Source organism: Amblyomma maculatum, chromosome 6, assembly GCF_055883805.1.
Source record: "Amblyomma maculatum isolate TAMU_Amacu chromosome 6, ASM5588380v1, whole genome shotgun sequence".
NCBI lineage: Eukaryota > Metazoa > Arthropoda > Arachnida > Ixodida > Ixodidae > Amblyomma > Amblyomma maculatum.
This window is the reverse complement of record NC_139349.1, coordinates 51,837,623-51,857,728: the sequence shown is the minus strand read 5'-3', so window position 1 is coordinate 51,857,728 and position 20,106 is coordinate 51,837,623. Positions and strand designations below refer to the sequence as shown.

The 20,106-nt window shown below is 45.7% G+C and overlaps 1 protein-coding gene across 4 annotated transcripts in view; it reads left to right on the top strand.

Annotated features, from left to right (window-relative positions):
- LOC146185731 (uncharacterized) overlaps positions 1-9,095 on the top strand; it is a 624,411-nt gene extending 615,316 nt beyond the window's left edge. For all 4 annotated transcript variants that reach the window (XM_084606656.1, XM_084606657.1, XM_084606654.1 and 1 more), the window contains 3 exons: positions 5,986-6,009; positions 6,723-6,822; positions 8,116-9,095. In XM_084606656.1, coding sequence (XP_084462782.1) covers positions 5,986-6,009; positions 6,723-6,799 — 101 coding nt within the window. In that variant the 3' untranslated portion in view covers positions 6,800-6,822; positions 8,116-9,095. The remainder of the gene's footprint in view (positions 1-5,985; positions 6,010-6,722; positions 6,823-8,115) is intronic.
- The last annotated feature ends 11,011 nt before the right edge of the window (positions 9,096-20,106 follow it).

Sequence of the window (20,106 nt, the reverse complement as noted above, 5' to 3'; positions counted from 1 at the left end):
CGAACTTAGTTCATCCGCACCGAATGCGATTAAAGTTCCTTTTTCTTTATTTTCACGTCGTTCAATTCGAAACAGAAGTTCAGTAGCCATCCATTTTCCAATTACTTGGTGGTTCTAAGATTTTGGCCATCTTACGTTGAGTTTTCAAAACACCAATGACGTTCGGCTTTGTCCACATAGTCACCCTATTGAAATTTCCACCCTTTTTGCCCTATGCTCATTTCTAGTGCGCGGTTGATGTGTCATCAAAGAAGTGAGACAGGGATTGCGATCTTCTTTTCCTTCTTTTCCTTTTTTTGCTGTCTTCTGTATTTAATTTCCTCGATTTCTTTCTTCATTCCTCCCCCACAGCGGGGTTAAGGTGTGCACTGAGAAGTGAGATAGTCATTGAGCATTTCCATTTATTTAATGAAATAGTTAAGTGTGGCAGAAATAGCCATACTTAAAGAAATAGCCGCAGAAATAGCCGCAGAATGGAAGTAAACTATCCCCTCAAGTTTTAAATTTATCGAGCCAGCGGTTAAAAACTTCATTGCAGCTTTCCTGTTAATTTCATCCGTTCTTCAGCCCTTGAACCAGATGCGCCTTTTCATTTCTTCTCATTATTCACGCTCTGACCTCGGCGTTGCATGCGTCGGTGGTCACCTTTTGCCCCCTGGTGTCATGATGCTGTCACATCCGGTCATGACGTCATGAGCTGACCCCGCCGGGCGTCTGATGCAGGCGTCCATGTGGCGCCTTGCATTTGGCGCTTCATCGAACGCCGCACCACACAGCATACAGATTCTGAGGGATACTGCGGGATTCCACCTGCAATCATCCTGATGACGTCATCAGAAAAATAAAATCCTGTTTCCACCGGGAATCGAACCTCTATCCCTCGGATCCCCATTGTAAATCTCCTTGTCTACCGTGAGGATGATAGTAGCGAGATTCAGCGAGTGACAGATACAGCGCCTTTCCTTTCCTATAAACCACTTATAGAACGCCGGTGAACTTTGATGCGTTCAACGGACTGCTATATAGTTGTGTTTGACAAGGGGTGTGCGATGTACCCTGCACAGCAGCAACGCTCAGGCTTTCGCATTTCTTCACTTCAGATTCTGCAGTGCTCTCGAAATTGTTCCGTTCCAAGCTGTGTAGTATTAAAAGGCAAGAGAGACAGCGCAAGACACGCATACATGTGTCTTCATTATTCACCTCTGCATTTTTACGCGCTGCAGTTCGGAAATGTAAACCAACACGCCCAAATATCGGCGCTTTTTATATTGCGTGGAGATTGTGGCGTTATCAAGAGTGGAGAGCGAAGGAGGGACAGCCGGCAATGGAAGGTGGCTGCTCCTGCCCCTGCGGGACTGGGAATGGTAGGTTTTCGCCGTTTGCGGCCGGGGCTAGCCAGCCACCGGAGGTTGTACCTGTTGTTGGCCGTCATTGCACCCGCCACCGGTTCGGTGGCGGACGACGGCTGTTGCGACGCGCGTCTTTCTCTCTTCCTCTTCTCTTATTGCGAAAACAATATTACGCCAGGTTTCGGCCCGTCGCGTAGTCGGAGGCCGCAGTCAAGAATGACATTGAACAGCCGCGAAGAAGACGAAGATATAGTGCTCTAGAAGATTGGGCAGTGTGTCGACCGCGCCGCGAAATGCATGGGAGCGAGGCGCCGCTTTTGCGATGACGGAGGCGCCGCAGCGCAGAGGGCGCCACCAGCAACTGGTGTGTCAGCCGTCCGAGCGCCCGCGTATGCGCGCTGTGTGGCGGGGCGGATACCGCGCGGACTGTACGTCCTTGTTTGCTTGTGCGTCGTCTCGAACTGTTCGCGACAAGATTTTACAAATATGCCGGTTAACGGTACTCAGTACTGTTAGCAATCACCTAATTTATTTTCCATTTTGGCCGTCGGCAACACCTCGGGGAAGTAACATGACAGGAATTGGCTCCGAAGAAACCAGCTTGGAGAGGGCCGGCGTACGACTCGCACAGCACGCTTCACTCGCCGTACAGCTTGCTTTAGCATTCCTAAAGCACCTAATTCACGTCCAGAAATGTAGTCGTTTTGAAAAGAGGGCAGTTTGGAAGCAGGATGTATGAAGAAGTGAAACATACAACACGTGCGTTCGAGCGCTGACTAAAACTGGTCACAGTAACCCCATTATCAAAACAGTCCAAAATGGTATATTCCGTTGTTTCCCACGCCAACTATGCCGACTACAGTACGTCACTGAAGCCACAAGATAAGTCGGCATTCAGTTGGAATGAATTATAAATGTGGACTCCCGCATGGAGGTAGAGATGACCTATTCAAGAAAATGTTTCCATTCTAGGGTACGCAAGCCACCGGTAATATGTAAGTCATTGCCTCCAGAAGATCGCTCTAGTCCTGTTTTATGTACATACAAAACAAAAAAATGAATAGCTTTGAAAGAGAAATAACGACGGAAAATAGAGGATGCAGAGGCTATAGGGCATACGCTTATTCGCTTCCGCTAGAAAGAGAGGTTGTGAGGCCGGCACGGTTTCTCACCACGAACAAAAATAGCGCTATAGGTTCGAAGCTAGGTCGCAATTTACTCAAAAATTTTGCTCGATGCACGGTCCTTTTCGACTGCTTTGCACTTCAGATTTTGCAAACTTCCTGTAAAATGTGAAGGTTCAGAAAGTTTACCTACTTGGAGCACCAGAAAAGCTCCCACTTGAAGCAATGAAATTTATAGTGTTTTTGCGGCTTCGCTCTTTGAAGTAAGCGAATCACGACAAGAGTTCCCAAAGGGAAAATAATTAAATTCCCTTGGAAGTATTTCACGTGTAATATCAACCTTGTTAACCATTATAGTCTGGTTATTAGTACTGCAAAGAGCACCCGCGGTAAGTAGCCCGATTATATATAGTCCAGTAAGCAGTAGTTGCAAGTATATCCAGTCGATTACTCATATTTTATACCACGCACAAGAATAAACACGTATTATGTCCGCATTTGATTTCGGCATTATTTTAATTGCTTGCGTATTAGGTGTTCGTCATCTTCGCATTTTTCCGCTTTCTCTCGGTGCGCGCCAAGAACTACATCATATACCTGCCAATTCGACGCGCAATTATCAGTGCTTTTATTTTTGTTTGCTTGCACTGTACCATTTATGCCAGTAAAGCGTCTGCACTCAAGTGCCCACTATGAACGTATTACATATGTGACAGGTTTAATTTTTGACATTTTATTTGAAGTGATGCCATAGCTGTACATGACTTTTTGTTTTGTTTTTTCATCTAAACAGCTGGTTCACCCTTTGGTTATAGTGTCACGCAAACAAATGTCCGTGATATACGTATACATGTTAATCACGAACAAAGAATAAATGCTTGAGTCGCGTATACCTTGTTTATTTTTTAATTTTTTTGCCGGTAAATACCACAGTGCTTTAAATTAGTACGGTAGTGAATATATGTGTTTTGCTCGCACACTGTATTTGTAATTTATATAAGCGGTGATTAGGGCACATAAAGAATACCGATTAAAGATATATATTACAGACTACTGACGATTTAAGATAAACGTTGTTATGTATTAATAAGCGCAAGCTGCAAAATGTAAGCAGCTAGGTGTTCGTAAATAAGGTTTGTAAAAAATAAGTGTTCCTAAGGAGGCCTTACGATGCACAAGCTTTGATTCGCATGTACACTGTTTTTCTACGCGTGTTAATAGCGCTCCTGGGCAGTAGCCTTTATTCCCTTACGGGAAAAACGAATGCAAAACACCACGCTTCGTTGCAAACATTAAGTACAAATTGCTCATCTGAACGATTTGTAACTGTCCGCAGGAAGAAACGTTGAGTGTTTCAGATAGCGATTCAAACATGGCGCGCTGCTCCGAAGGACTACCCAAGCGTGAACAATGTCTCCAGATAGACGTAAAAGAACGGCAGGGATCAGTTCAAGCACCTGGAATAAGTCGCCTCTTTATTAATTATCACACTAATTGCGTAGCGTCTGAAAATCGCTTCACAGAGAACCGCACCCCTCCTCTGTACCCCCGCTATCCCGCGGCCGCTGCGCGTCGAGCGGCGAACGTGGCACCCCTGTTGCACGTCGCGCCCTCTCGCGGGAGTCGGTTCTTGTCATCGCAAAACCGGCCCGCTCTCCGGCGCCGGTCGTCACACTGCCCAATATTCTAGAGCACTATAACGAAGAATACAAAGAAGAAGAAGACGAAGAATAAGACGAAGACGAACCAGAAGAATAACGCTCGGTCACCCGCAGCTAATGCTTTCTCTCTGCATTCGGTTCAGCAGCGTTGAACCCTTCTCATTTTATATATGTGGGCTGGTAGCTTACGCTCTCGCGTCATACCCTTAAAGGATAAGCACAAGTGTCCCCAATAATGTAGCATCTTACACTGATAGGGCGTGATAGGGGAATAATATAGCAGGCAAAAGAAGCTTCCGCCGTTGCTTTAATAAAAGCTCAACCACAATTTTATTTATTTTTTTATTTTTTATTGTCTATTTTCTCCTCTCTCCGCACGAGGCAGCAGAGGTGGCTCAGCTACCGAGCCAGTAGCAGGCCCGTGCATGTTCTTTTCCTTCTCCCTACAGTCACAACAACAACAACAACAACAACAACATGAATGGAGCCGCAGTCGTTAATTAATGAACCCTTTGGTACCATTAATTACCACCGCTGCAACTTTTCTTCTGGATTTTGTAGTGTCGTCTCGTTGTAAAAAAGGAACTGAAGCACAGATGATGCACGAACTGACGCTTAGAAGTATAGTTGGTAAAAATTGCATGACATCACATTTAAAACTAGTAATGGCAGTAATAGGAGGTCGTATCTGACTCGGGCCGACAATTCTTCACCAAATGGAGTTTCTTTCTAACATATATTTTTAATGTGAAAGCATTACTAGGCTATGTCGGCAAGGTCGCGTGTACAAAACGTGTCCGCAGCCGTTGTGTCGTTCTCAGAAGAGTGAGGATCAAACGTATGATTGCGATCGATAAAGGATGATGTGATGATGCTACATAAGAAATATTATGTCGATAGAATCAGTAGTTAATAAATTAGAGCCAGAAATGTAAAATTAAAATCAATCAGATGTCGAAATAGTCATGCGACTAATGTCGACGTCCAAGAATGCGATTTCACGCCAACCGGAAGTGGATGTGTTTCTGTCTTAATGAGTCGAATAAATTAGTGATCAGAAGTGTATACTGAGTATCAATTAATAAAAAAATTACGAGATCATTTTAGAATCTGCACAGGAGAAATTCGAAAGCCTGAGCGTTGCTGTGTTGTCCGCGAGAAGTATCAGCGAGATACCGCGTGTGACAGTTACTGCGCCTTTCCTTTCCTGAAAATGCCGGTGAACTTCGATGCGTTCAACAGAACGTTTATTCGACGAGGGGCGCGCATGTGCCGTGTGTAGTAAAAATGCTCAGGCTTTCGCATTTCTCCAGAGCAGATTTTGCAGGGCTCTCGGAATTTTTCACCCTACCATTAACCTGCAAATTGTTTTATAGGGAGGGCAAGGCGCCGTATTTGTAACACTTTTTACTTTGGACACCTGAACAGCGCCGTAAGTAAAGGAAGTAAGGGGAGAATTAAAACGGAACGAAAGGTGCTGTAGTAGAGGGCTTCAGAGTAATTTCGACTACCTGAGGATCTTTAATCCGAGGATCTGGTGATAGTGTTCTCAAACTTTTGTTTCAAGTACCCAACCAGGCGGAGTTCCTCCGAAGATGTTCTCGTTCAAGTCATTATGTGTACTGACAGCGCACACAACACGCACGCCTCTACGTATTACCTACATGAAAATGCAGCCGCTGGTGGTCGGGTTCGAACCCGGGCGCTTTGGTAGAGTAGTATCGGAGTACACGGGTGCATGGCGGCTGCATTGAGTACATTTTATTTTTCGTAATTCAATGACAGTTGCTCGTATTGCTCATTCTTCATTTTTCTAGTGCTAAAATTATTTTATTTTGTTTTTTGATGCAGGTGCCCCGCCTGAAACGGACGAAAGTGAGTAGCCGCTATTTCTTATCAGCTGATCTTTCAAAGTTGTTGCTGCATGCGCCTTGGTTACACTTGTGTACACTTGCTCGGGTATACTTATCCTGCGACCTTTGTGATCTTTAAAATTATAGCTCACGGCAGATTGCTCACTACGAACTTTCAACTTTTCCTCTACTATCTAATTTTATATGCATTCAACGAGTTCAATTTTGTTTCGCAGACGTACTAATTTTTGTTTTTTTTTTCTGTCATTGTGACCACATGGCTGAAATCGAAACGTGGAGCTTCTAAACAGTCGCACCCCAGTAGTTAGGTCCCTTCGAACATGCCAACGAAGAAAAGGGGTAGTTTCTCAGAACTAGCCCTCGTTGAGGCCATCACAATGCCGCTTGTTGTTAAGGAAATTGATGACAGCGCTGTAATCATTCCATTTATTAACAGAAGGTCAGTTCCTAGAATTTTCTGATTACCTTCTTGTTCGTATAGGAGCTTGCGGACGTGCGTTCATGATTTGCAGTTAAAACTTTTTATCTTTTCATTGTTATTGTTTTGCTTTCTTTCTAAAGTAGCGAGGAAGCAGTGCCGACCTCGGAAATGTTTTCCTACATCTGTGAATGTTTTCAGAGTTTTTCTTGAAAATTAAGCACGATTAAAGTGCGAACTAAAAGAGCCAAGCCCAAAAAATGATTACTTAATTAATCCCATTCCGGTTCTTGCAGACATCATCAATTCGACCTGCTGCCTGCAGCCAGTTTTGCTGACTCTGCTTCTGTGCCTGATCCTTGGACTCTCCTAGCCGTGTGCTGCCTTGTTACTGAGGTATACGCTTGCGATAGCGAAAGTGCTTGTGGTTCGTGCCGGGGATTTGGCGTTGGCCTCTGCTAGGACGGAGTGATGAATTGGGTTTCCTGCTCTATACGTCACACTTTGACTCCAAAAGCTCAACCTGTGCGCTGCCCTTTCCTTGGATCTCGTGAAAGGGGCAACTTTGAACGTACGCCGAGACCCGGCTTCATAATGAGGTGTACATTTTTATTTCTGATGAAGCATCTTTCTTTGTTTGCTCTGCGTTTACCGCAGACCGTAATAATGTAATTCGGAGCTGAGTGAGTAAGAAGGTAGCTGGAATAGTGGCCACTGCCAGCCCATCTACCTTCCTTATTGCCAGACAATCTATGCCCCTCTGGAAGAGGGGGAGAAGAAGAAGGAGGAAAGGCGGGGCGGTCAGGCGGCAAAAGAAGCCGATTTTGATACTCTGCACTGTGAGAAAAGGAATGAAGAGATATAAAGGAGAAGAAGAAAATGGGGTAAAAGGGCAAATTATGTCACTAGGCGAAATACGCACTGTAAAGTCACGGCCATGTGCCCCCACTACTCTCTCTGAACAAAACGGTAGCGAACTAGGAAAGACCTCGGAGTATGTAGATAGCTTTTTTTTTTTTTTTTTGGTCACATAATTTTTTATTCAGTTCACTTAGTGCCAAAATGTGGCATTCTGAGGGGGAAACTCGATTTTATAGAGTCTAAGGACTAAGACGAAAAAAATAAGTGTGATGCTTGATTCATTAGCATTTTCTGATGTGGGCGATCTGTAAAATGCCAACTATCTTTCAAAAAAGATCGCAAAGCTTAGAAAGATTTTGTTTTGTACGAACGCTTTTGTGTGGAAGCGGACTGCGTCCTCGTACAACACCGGACAAATATGCTGCCATCATTGCTGGAAGATATTAAACTGAAATTTGCACAACCTACATTCCCGTTAGTTTTGGTAAAAAAGAATAAAATACTAGTGAAAATGAGGGAGCCTGAGACATGGGTGTGTAGACGCTGGCAGTCACTCACAATGTTCTATGTCGTTTTCTCCTAAAATATTTGCCTCCTGATGTACCATTGACTACAAGGCCCTGGAACACTGCCCGACTAGATAAGCAGCTTACCTTGCCTACCACGGCTACAATACATACAGGTTCAACAGACCTCTGAGCATTGTACAAAATTACATGCGTATGTTTTTGCATTTTCGTGTTTTTATTTATTTCAACAATCCAGCCAGCACGACGAGAAAACAGTTAACATACATAGTTATTTTTCTCTCTTTCTGTTTGAACGCAGCGTAGTCACCAGTTTCGTCCACCAAACAAGTCAAGAAGAGTCTTCAGCAAAAGGAACGATCTCCGAGCTTCACACACTGCGAAGGGAACGCCGCAAGAATTCCTCAAGACGTGCCTTCCTTTTTTTTTTTTTTATTTCACACGGCTGATCGCTCCTCCCTGTCACGTTACTTTAAAGAAGACACCCGAGACGTGTTCCTCGAAAACAGGAGTTCAGGTCACAAGTACTTCTCACAGCAAAGACCAAAGAGGCGTCCCATGCCAGACCTGTACAGCATGTAACCAAACGTAGAGTGTGGCGTCCCGTGTCCTGAAACTGCTTTTTTTTTTATTTAATTTTTGGATATTCCGAGAGCCCTGATTGGTTATTGCGACGCGTGGTTTTGTGAGATGGGCTACGAGTTATAAGGAATATTCCGGTATTGTAGAGCTCGCTTTGCGCACTACGACCATCAGGTGCAAGCCCAGCCTCGAGCTCTAATGTGTCTCTGAGTAGGAGCTGCATTCTGGTGTTTCGAAAAAAGAGATGTAGATAACGAAAACAGAACATGTGACCGTCTACTTATTGAAACTACTTACATTATATTTCACACCGCGAAGCGAGCTGCAGTGTCCGTTTACGTCGGAACACTGCACTGTTCTTTAGTGTTTTCTTCGCCTTGTTTTGCGTGTTATACTGACATATATATAATGGTTTTTTTTTTTTGTTTTTTTTTCTTAGAAATTATGACATGCTTTTCTCTGTCGCGCTCGTTATGCATTTCCTCCATACTGGAACGTGGACCTCCCTTGCATTAAGCAACAATAATACACCAAAGTCATGGTAACGAAATACGTCTTTAAAAAAAAAAAGAAAAACAGTGCAGTGCACACGTGTTGGACTGTTATAGCAAAATAACGGCTTGAGGGGCGAGTTGGTGCATCATCGTATTCAGGCGCAAACACAAACACAGGAGAAGATACACTACACACGCGCACACTACCAACTGTAAGAAGAACCGGAAAACACATCCTCTTCTACTCTCAGGCACGTCTCAACTTCCTCTTCTTCTCATCTTCCTCTTCTTTGCCACGTCTCAACTTCCTCTTCTTCTCATCTTCCTCTTCTTTGCGCCCTTGGCAAAGAAGAGGAAGATGAGAAGAAGAGGAAGTTGAGACGTGCCTGAGAGTAGAAGAGGATGTGTTTTCCGGTTCTTCTTACAGTTGGTAGTGTGCGCGTGTGTAGTGTATCTTCTCCTGTGTTTGTGTTTGTTTGCGCCACATATCTGAATACGATGACTGTTATAGCCGTTGGCGAGTTCAGAATTTGGCATTGTCCGTGTTATTGAACTATTTTCTCTGGATAATAATAACAGGGAGAAAGAAGCATCAGCACAGGAATGTCGAGTCAGGACTAGCACACAAATGCTGGCGGCCACAAACGGGAAAGAGCTCTCGCATATATAGCTTTACCGTACAGTTGCTTGTGATGAGTGTTCGTCCCCTTGTTGTTTGAAGAAAATGCTAGTCTTACCGAAGCCGTCCCTTTGCGTTTGTGAATATAATATATTCGGATTACTGAGGGGCTTTTCACACCAATGTCAGGCATGGGTGTGCGGTATAAAATAAATGGAATAATCATTCTCCACTTTTAAATACCTCACTGTAGCGCTAAGCTTATCATGCAAAAAAAAAAAATAAATAAAATAAAAAGAATGGGTATCTATAGTGCTGCCAAGGATAAAAATTTGCAAGTTTTGAGGCATGCAGTTGTTTTCTGCGTGATTATCTACTTATGTCTGAAGGCTTCGCCTCAGCCATGCTCACAGCACATTTTCTGTGAGTTTGCCCGAACTGGGAGCCCTTTTGCTTGTTTTTGCCCCATCACCTAGTGAACTAGTGAGGTATGGAACAGATTTCACACACGCGTGGGGTTGTAAGACAAGTGTCCTTAAGAGAACTGTTCCTCCTGGGCCCAGTAATCTTCCCGAGTGGCAGTAGTAATCGTTTATTAGAATAGACTTAGTCTAGAACTTGGGAACTGTTCCTCTGGTGGTCTTGCTTATCTGACCGCCTCAAAGTAAAATCCTCTGTTTACTGCAACATTGATAGCACGCTATATTGGCAAATATCACTGCATGTGAGAGAATAGTAACGGAGAAGGAAGGCCTTTTTGTTAGATTCTGACATTCGCCCTCTTTTATATTTTAATATATGTACACCACCAATAAAGAGTTTTAAGTTGGGCGTTTGGCACAATGAAACACAATAAATGCGCTTGGGCTTGGAGATTTCACTTTTGTAACCAGAAACTAGTCAGACCGTTAAAGAGAAGAAATACTTGTGTAAAAATATTTATATGAAATTTTCTTTCTCGAAGATTCGAGCTGTTGTAGATTACTCACGCAGTTTCCTTACAACATAATGTATGTAGTCACATTAGCTTTGTACATATTATAATTGGCTTACGTTCTTGTTAGCCAAATTTTGAAAGCTAAATTTGTTTGTGATCGTTTGTTTCATGCGACAAGACAAAATATTATTCGGATACTAAAAACAAATCAATTGCGATTACGAGATAAGCTGAGGCCGCTCAGCATTGCGCAAGTCGAATTCAGACCTGTATGCTCTATTCTGTTTTATTAAAATCAGAATTACAGATAGGCATCTTCACTAATCACCTAGGCCTTTAACAGATTTCTGAATAGAGCTTGCAGCACTGAGATGGTCATCACCGCCTCTGCATTGATGTTAATTGCATCACAAACAATCAAAGAAAAGGCGTTGTTTTGGAAACAACCTTCAAAATTTTCACGGCAGCATTGTCTCACATCAATTTATTTGCGTGGATTTTTCTTCTGTGTTGACTCACACCAATTTATTTGCGTGGTTGTTTTCTTCTATGTTGTCTCTGCTTTTTACATGTACGTAAGCACACTTTGGCTGTTATTTATCTTGGCGTTTATGTGCTGTTGCTTGCTCATGTATGTCCAGTTGTGGAAAGACGAGTTACTTAAGAAAGCTGCGCTTTATAACCGATATGCCTCCAGGGCCGTTATAGCGCAACGACTACTTTTTAGTTATACGCATTCTGACTCGTTTCATCTTTCGTCGCGGTATCAACCGATACCATGACTTCGTTATCCACGGTATCGGCCGCTGGATGTGGCTTATTTTATTATTAAAAACGTCTAGTGTAAACCTTCCAATCGAAATAATTGCTGCATTATTCCGGTTCTGTATGGGCAAAAAGTACATGAAGGAAATAACATTTTTTTTTTGCACATGTTATTCCAGTTCTTGCGACGAAGCTTTAGTTAAAAAGCCACAATATTTTTTTAGAGCATTTGTATACCTGTTGCAGTTTGCTATGTACAGCGTTTGGAGTAATAAACGTGATCATCGCCAGCATCCACTATGCTGAATGTGTCAGCTGAAGTGTGCATGACGACGTTTTATATGTTTATTATCTACGCAGTATTATGCTACGTTCTGCTCTCGAAATGTGACAACAACACCGAATGGGCCATGGCCCCGTAACTCATCGTTGAAATTTCGTAAAAATACGTCTTACATCTGTAACGAAATTAGTATATCAGAATTACGTTCACGTAACACAGAAATCACACATCTTCCTTTGCAGGAAGCTCAAGTTTTTCTTCCTTTACCTTATCCTCTTCAGCTGCAGCTGCTGCTACTTAATGCCTGACAGAGTCCGCAGTCGACTGCATCTCCACACGCTTGGCATATGGTCTAAAGTTCTCGAAAAGGTCCGCGAGCCAGGGTCTCGCCCGACGAGCCACAAATTTACAGTTCGTATAAAAGCACGGTTTATTCTGGGTCACCATAAAAGCACCTTGCAACGATACAGCATCGGACGCCGCTGCGACGCAAAACATGCGATCGAGGCTCGTGACAAGGCGGTGCTTCGATTACGAAAGAAAAGGTTTTTGTGCTTTTTACAAGGTAAGCCAAAACGTAGTGGAAGGTGGATGCGACACGGCAAAATGGCCCCAAGTGGTACAAAATACATTTCTTCCCACGTGGCCGCAACTCATGCAAAAAAATTGGCGACGATTGCGGTACTTCCTAATGCGAAATTTGAGCGTAGCACATCAGCTGTTTCAGCTTTTCAATAGATTTGAGCAAATAATTCCAGCAAGACATGTATGTACAGTTACAGACAACTGGTTACGAGAGACAACGACAACGACGCGAAACTCAGGAACGGGCGCCAAAGAGCTTAATGCTGAAACGATGGCATTCGAAACATTTATTGAAAAGCCAAGGGTTTTTTTTTTTTTTTTTTTTTACCATGGTGAACTGGCTGTATATACGCAAACTACATCAAAATATGATGCTTTTCTCTGTGAGTGTGTGAATTCTCGGTTAATGCACATGTTACCCTTCAGTTCGGTGTGAGCGCTCGCATTATTCATGAATTGTCATTCCCCGGGAGCTCCTCGCTGCCCAGCACCGACAAGAGCGAATCCCTGATACGACTGACATATACACCGACGCATCGATTACAAGCGAATTTGCATATATGGCCTGGCCTGGGTATGCGATGACAACCCTTCCCTTTCAGGCGCTTATGCCTGCCACCTACCTCAATGTACCCCTCTTCATGCTGAACTCCTCGCGATTTGGGGAGCCTTGTCAGGAGTGCCTTGCACCGGAACTGGTTCAATACGTATTCTTACTGATTCCTATGAAGCTTGCAAGGAAATCGCTATTCCGGGTTCACAAAATGCAACAGCTACGGTCATACAGCGCCACCAACTCGCGACCGGAACTGTCGCTATTCACTGGACCCCAGGTCACTCGGACGAATCAGGGGGAAATGCGGCGGCACACGCCGCGGCTGCCTTGGCAGGTGGGATGTCCACATTTACTTCCCCACCCTTCTTGCTTCATCCTTACTCGACCTTGGGCGGGCAACTCACCCCTTCTCTGGCCTTTATGCACTATACTCGGACCAGTCCTCGTAGCCTCAGTCAGCATCGCATGCAGGTGGTCACACCAGACCCACCTTTTACAAGAAAACCCCACCTCACCCAAAGTCAAGAAGTCTTCTTGAATAAGCTCATCGCCCATGCGGCTTACACGCCACGTATTATGGCCCGCTGGCGTCAGTATACGGAGAAAATGATTACGTGCCCCCACTGTACGACTCTAACTCGAGGCGGCATATCTCATCTACTCTGGGATTGCCCTGCTTTTTCTACTGGACGCTCCGAGATCAAACCCTACCGCCTGAACTACCGTTCCCTTCTAGAAACTAAAGCTAACACACAGATTATATTTTCCAAGTATGGCTCGCTTAGTCCAATGGGGTCCAACTGAGCGCTCCTTAATACGCCTTTACGAGGCTCTGTTTGTTGGCTACATCCGGTACAGTCTCCCAGTACTCTCTAGTATGAGCATTTCCTGCTTGCGGACTTTAGAGAGCGTGCAAGCGCAGGCACTGAAAATATGCCTTGGACTGCCCAGATGCACCTCTAACAAAGGCACAATTGAAGAGGCACTCGCTCGCCCAATGTCCATATACTTGTCACACGAACCACTTCGTGTATATTTACGAGCACTTACAAGACACCGTTTTCACCCACTCAGCAAGATTCTGAATGAGAGGCCGGACTGCAGTTTTACAACTGCACTCCGCTGCCATCAGTCGCAAGTACCGACAGGATATGCCCTCCCATATCATCCCACCCAACCACCATGGACGATGGATAAACCTTTTGTGCACCTTCGTGTTCCCGGAATACTAAAGAAATCAATGGTTCCAATTAGTGGACTCGAACAACTTACTCTGGCACACATCTGGTCAGAATATCCCAGTTATATTCACATATACACTGATGGATCTGTGTCAGCACAGGCATCCGCTGCAGCTGTGGTCATACCAGCTCGGAAAACGACTCTGCATTTCCTTTTGGGACATACCTCTACATCAACCGCTGCCGAACTTGTAGCCATTCGAGAATCTATTCGCTATATATGTGGGGAACCACCTCAAAAATGGTGTATATTCACGGACTCGAAGACTGCATTACAAATTTTGGAAAACTTCTTACGCCACACTGCCTATCAGTCCCTGGCACTAAACATTGTGGATCTCATCACATCTGCCCAGCTGCAAGGCCACACGATAATGTTTCAATGGATTCCTGCCCACTGCGGCCTCCATGGGAATGAGCAGGCCGATGTTGAAGCGAAAAGCGCACTCATCAATGGCTTCCAAACAGCTGTGCCTTTTTCAAGAGCGGATACGACGTGTCTTCTAAAGAGTTATATGAATATTGCTACAGCAGCCTACTGGGCTCAACCAGACGCCCGACACATCCGTCTAAGAAGGCTTGATCGAACATTTAAATTTTATGTTCCGCGTGATATTCCGCGTCATCAGACATGCTTGATACATCGACTTCGTTTAAACGTGGCTTTCACGCGCAAATACTTACATTTAATTGGACAGCTGGACTCACCGGAATGTTTAACTTGTGGCATCCCAGAGACTGTGGACCATGTATTATTGGTGTGCCCAGAGTATGCGAACGAAAGAAATGTGCTAGCTGCTTCCTTGAAGCGTTTAGACAAGAGGCCTCTGTCGGAGGAACTGCTGCTGGGCGCTTGGCAGGACAAGGGGAAGGGCGTCCAGGCAGTGCGCGCTCTTTGCCGTTATTTGAGCGCCAGCGGACTTGATTCACGTTTGTAAAGCAAGCTGCTGTGTCTGTATATATATTTCATATGCCTTCTCCCACATCGTCACCCATCATGACCTTCTTTCTTCTCTCCTTCCCCTTCCCCAGTGCAGAGTAGCAGGCCAGATTTGAATTATTCGGGCCAACCTCTCTGCATTTTCCTTTCAATAAATCCATCTATCTATCTGGTTAGAGCAATGTGATTCGAGTGACGACATAAACAATGCAGATTCTGTCTACTCCCCTTTATCCCCATCCATGGCCATGAGCCTTCCCATTCAATAAAGGACATGCAATCAATTAATCTTAGCAGTCTGTACCATGTGTGGTCACGTCTTTCACTTGAGCTCTGAAGCGTGCCTTTCATAATTGGTTCACAGGAATGGAAAGGCGCAGTATCTGTCACACTTGCTTTTGTGGACACAGAAGAACTGTACAAGAAGGACCCGAATGTGCAAACCCAACATAAGACGGTTGTGATTACTGATCTCGAGCCGGGCATCCTGAAGAGTGAAGTTGAAGGGGCCTTAACCAGCCTTGCTAAGAACAAAGCTAGCGGAATTGATGGCATTCCAGCTGAGTTGCTTCAAAACCTCAACTATGACGCTGTTAACATTCTGCATACATTATGTCAGAAGATTTGGACAACGATGCAGTGGCCACAGGATTGGAGGAGGTCAGTTTACATCCCCATTCCAAAGAAAGGCAGTGCCAAAGATTGTTCCAACTACCGCACGATCGCACTTATTTCGCATGCTAGCAAGGTCATGCTGAAAATCCTCCAAGGTAGGCTGCAGCAGTATGTGTATCGGGAGCTTCCGGACGTGCAAGCTGGGTTTCGCAAGGGCAGAGGAACTAGAGACCAAATTGCCAACCTTCGCTGGATCATGGAAAAAGCAAGAGAGTTCCAGAAACCCATCTACTTCTGCTTTATTGATTATGCGAAAGCGTTTGACTGCGTAGATCACAGCAGATTGTGGCAAGCTCTCCAGGATATGGGAGTTCCAATTCAACTCATCTGTCTCCTCAGGAACCTGTATGGAGTGCAAGAGGCCACAGTCAGAACTGGGCATGGTCTTGCTGATTGGTTTCCGATCGAGAAAGGAGTGAGGCAAGGCTGCATACTGTCGCCCTGCCTATTTAACCTATATGCAGAGTGCATCATGAGGAAGGCCGGTGTGGACGAGTCTTCAGCTGGAGTGAAGATTGCTGGAAAACGTATCAACAACCTTAGATATGCGGATGATACCACTTTAATGGCAGAAAGTGAAGTGGAACTCAAGAGACTGATGCGCGTACAAGAAGAGAGTGAGAAGTTTGGGCTTAAACTGAACATTAAAAAGACAAAGATCATGGCGTCTTGCCCTATCAAGTCCTGGAGCACCAATGGACAAGAAGTGGAAGCTGTGACAGATTTTCTGTTCTTGGGCTCCAAGATTACCTCGGAAGTAGACTGCAGCCATGAAATTAGGAGACGCCTGCTTCAGGGAAAGAGAGCAATGGTTAGCCTTGACCGCCTAGTAAAGAGCAGAGACATTAGTCTGCCAACCAAGATCCGTATAACCCGTGCTATGGTCTTTCCAGTTGTGATGTATGGATGCGAGAGTTGGACTGTGAAAAAGGCTGACCGCCGAAGAATTGACGCGTTCGAATTGTGGTGCTGGCGAAGACTCTTGAGAGTTCCTTGGACTGCCAGAAGATAAAATCAGTCGATATTGTCGACCATAAACCCTGACTGCTCATTGGAGGGTCAAATTCTAAAGTTAAAGCTCAGCTACTTTGGTCATCTGATGAGAAGAGAGGAGTCGCTGGAGAAAGATTTGATGTTGGGAAAGGTTGAGGGTCGCCGGAGAAGGGGTAGGCAGCGAACGCGATGGTTAGATGGCATCCTCGAGGCACTGCAGATGAGGTTATGTGATGTTAGGAAGATAGTGAGAAACCGGGAAGCGTGGCCTGACATGGTCCATAGGGTCACGAAGAGTCGGACACGACTGAACGACTGAACTGAATCATGCAATAAGGGAAGGAAGGAAGGTGGGAGTGAAAGTGGAGCTGGTTACAATGGAAAGGCGCGGTATCTGTCACACTTGTTTCTGTGGACATCTGAATCGAGCCGTAAGGGAAGGGAGGTGGGAGTGAAAGTGGAGCTGGTTACGAGGGACAGCGGCGACGACGACACGAAACCAAGGAATGGGCGCTAAAGAGCTGTGCTCTAAAAAACCATCTCAGGAAACATCGCTTCGTCTTCATCCTGGTGAGGCTCCGCTCCGCAGACCGTGTACATCAGGATGCTTCGCGCCGCTCGCTGACAGCCACCGCTACTAGATTGTGTCCTCTCCTCAAGTACATCAATTTCTTGAGATACGAAACAGGCTGTGGAACTTATTTCCCTCGGTGCATTTTAGAGCAGTGAGTGCGATGCCATGGCGATGAATCCCACAACTTCTTTTGCGTCGTAACCTTAAACAGCATCTAAGAAAGTTCTGACAGCGTAATGGTGGTGGTGAAAAGCTTTATATTTGGGAGCCTTAAGTGATTGCATCCTAATGACGGGTCGGCTCTTGGCTGCGTGTTGTGGCCGGAAGCTAGTGCTTCCCCGCGACACCCAAAGCCCAGTCCACGGTACAATATTCTTCCACCATGGCCCAGTCCGTCAGCCGCTTTTGAATGGCCGAGTCAGAGCTGGACACCGCAGCCTCCCATCGCTCGAGATCGGAGAGTTGCCAAGTGGCTGGAGGGTGGAATTCCGAGCATTTGATCATGATGTGTTCAAAATCAGCTTTAGGTGCCCCACACAGGGTGCACTGCGGCGAGAACATTCCTGGATGGATCAAAGCTAAGAAAGCAGGGAATGGGAATGTGCGGGACTGAAGCTGGCGCCACGTCACCTGTAGTAGCTTAGTCATAGATATATGAGGAGGAGCGGAGATGGTTCGTTGATCACGGTAATGGAGAGAGATTTCGTGATAGGATACCATGCGCTCGCGAGCATCTTCCCAGGCAGTGGCAGTCCCTGCTCGGCTGCCATATCCTCGAGCAAAAGAGTGAGATGTTTCGTTGCCTGGGGGACCCGTGTGAGCGGGCACCCATATTAATTGAATAGGGTGTTCGGCGCGCTTTAAACCCGCTATCATTTCTTTTTACAATATTTCCGCTATCTGTCGCCAGGTGGCGCTGCTCAGGGAACGGAATCGGGAAAAGAACTAGGAAACTAACTAGTAAGTATGCTAGTCACAAGGACGGAGAAATAAAGAGCATTAAGCAACAGGTGAAAAACACAGAAGGTAAAAATTGGATAAATTCGATGGAAAAGAAACAGAGTGTGGAATTATACCGTAAGTGGAAAATGCAGATCATGAAGGAAGATTTCTTTGATAACTCAAGAGGCAGTGCCCTACATTTTGAAGCTAGATCAGAGTGCCTTAGAACACGCAGCTACAAAAAAAAATCTAACAATGGAGATGACACATGTGCTGTATGTGGAAACTCCAGTGAAACAATTGACCATATTATACTCGAATGTAATGGTATCCATCCGGAAGTTGATGCAGGCGCAATCACTGTTCCTGAAGCTCTGGGGTTTAGAGATACCAGTGGCCGGGTGAATAAACCGGCGGTGGAAACTAGCAAAAAACGACTGGAAGATTGGTGGATTAAAAGCAGAGAAGTGGCATAATGTAGGAAGAAAGATTTAATAAATAGAATGATGGTTTAGTTAACCATTCTAAATCAATAATTAAGATATATGGAGTAAAATGAGCATGTAGCTACTGCTACCACCCCGTTTCAAAGGGGACGCTCCTATATTCCGTCCGTCCGTCCGTCCGTCCGTCCGTCCGTCCGTCCGTCCGTCCGTCCGTCCGTCCGTCCGTCCGTCCGTCCGTCCGTCCGTCCGTCCGTCCGTCCGTCCGTCCGTCCGTCCGTCCGTCCGTCCGTCCGTCCGTCCGTCCGTCCGTCCGTCCGTCCGTCCGTCCGTCCGTCCGTCCATCCATCCATCCATCCATCCATCCATCCATCCATCCATCCATCCATCCATCCATCCATCCATCCATCCATCCATCCATCCATCCATCCATCCATCCATCCATCCATCCGTCCGTCCGTCCGTCCGTCCGTCCGTCCGTCCGTCCATCCATCCATCCATACCGTTGAGGGAACGGAATCACGCGGGGAGATGATAATCGCTCCAACTGGGCTGAGCGGTGGACTTCCGTGAGCTCAGGCAGGGAGTTATGGATGCCCATGTGAAGAAGGCGTTCATTGGAGGTGTAGCAGAGTAAGTTGAGGGCGGCCTTGTACGCCTGTCAGATAAGGGCGTTAACCTTGTCTTCCTCCATCCGCGTGAGGAAGAGGTAGGGGAGCGAATACACAACACGGAGCAGAACAAATGCCTGTACCAGGCGTCTGAGGTCATGCTCGCGCATGCCACGATGGCGATTGGCTATGCGGCGAATGAGGCGGATTGTTTGATGAACCATCACCGTCAGCTTAGTGATGGTTGCGGTATTCTTGCCATTGTTTTGTATCAGGATACCAAGAATCCTGATGTTGTCCACTTCTGGTATCCGGGTGTTGTCAATTGTCAAGAAGATCGGGGGAGGAGGGCCTTTGTCTGTACGACACCTAGGAGGTCGGGGTATGAGAAGCTCCGATTTGGTAGGGGAACAAGCCAAGCCAACATTTGCGGCAAAAGATACTACAATATCTGTTCCGGCCTGTAATGTATCTTCCATGGCGCCAATGTTACCTGTGGTGGTCCACAGTGTAATGTCATCGGCGTATAAGGAGGGGGACAGGGCAGGTGTTTGGTTGAGGGCGTGTGTCATGGGGATAAGGGTAATATTAAAAAGCAGTGGAGAGAGGACAGAACCCTGTGGGGTGCCAATGCTACCGAGTTTGAAAGATGGAGATGAGAGTGAGCCGATGGTGATTTCTGCTGTGCGGTGACTAAGAAAGGCGGATATGTACTTGTGGACACGCGAGCCGAATTGAAGCGATGAGAGAGCATCTAAAATGGCTGCGTGACGGACATTATCAAAGGCCTTTGTGAGATCGAGGGCAAGAATTGCTCGGGTGCGCTTTGCGTGGCGGGGTGAAGGATATCTTCTGACAGCTGCAGCATAACATCCTGTGTGGAGAGATGTGGCCGGAAGCCGACCATTGTGTCAGGGAAGAGGTTGTGTTCGTCTATGTGGATCTGGAGGCGTGCGAGCACAACATGGTCAAAAAGTTAGCCAAGACAGGAAGTGAGAGATATGGGTCGGAGATTCTTGATGTCGAGTGGTTTGCCGGGTTTAGGGATAAAT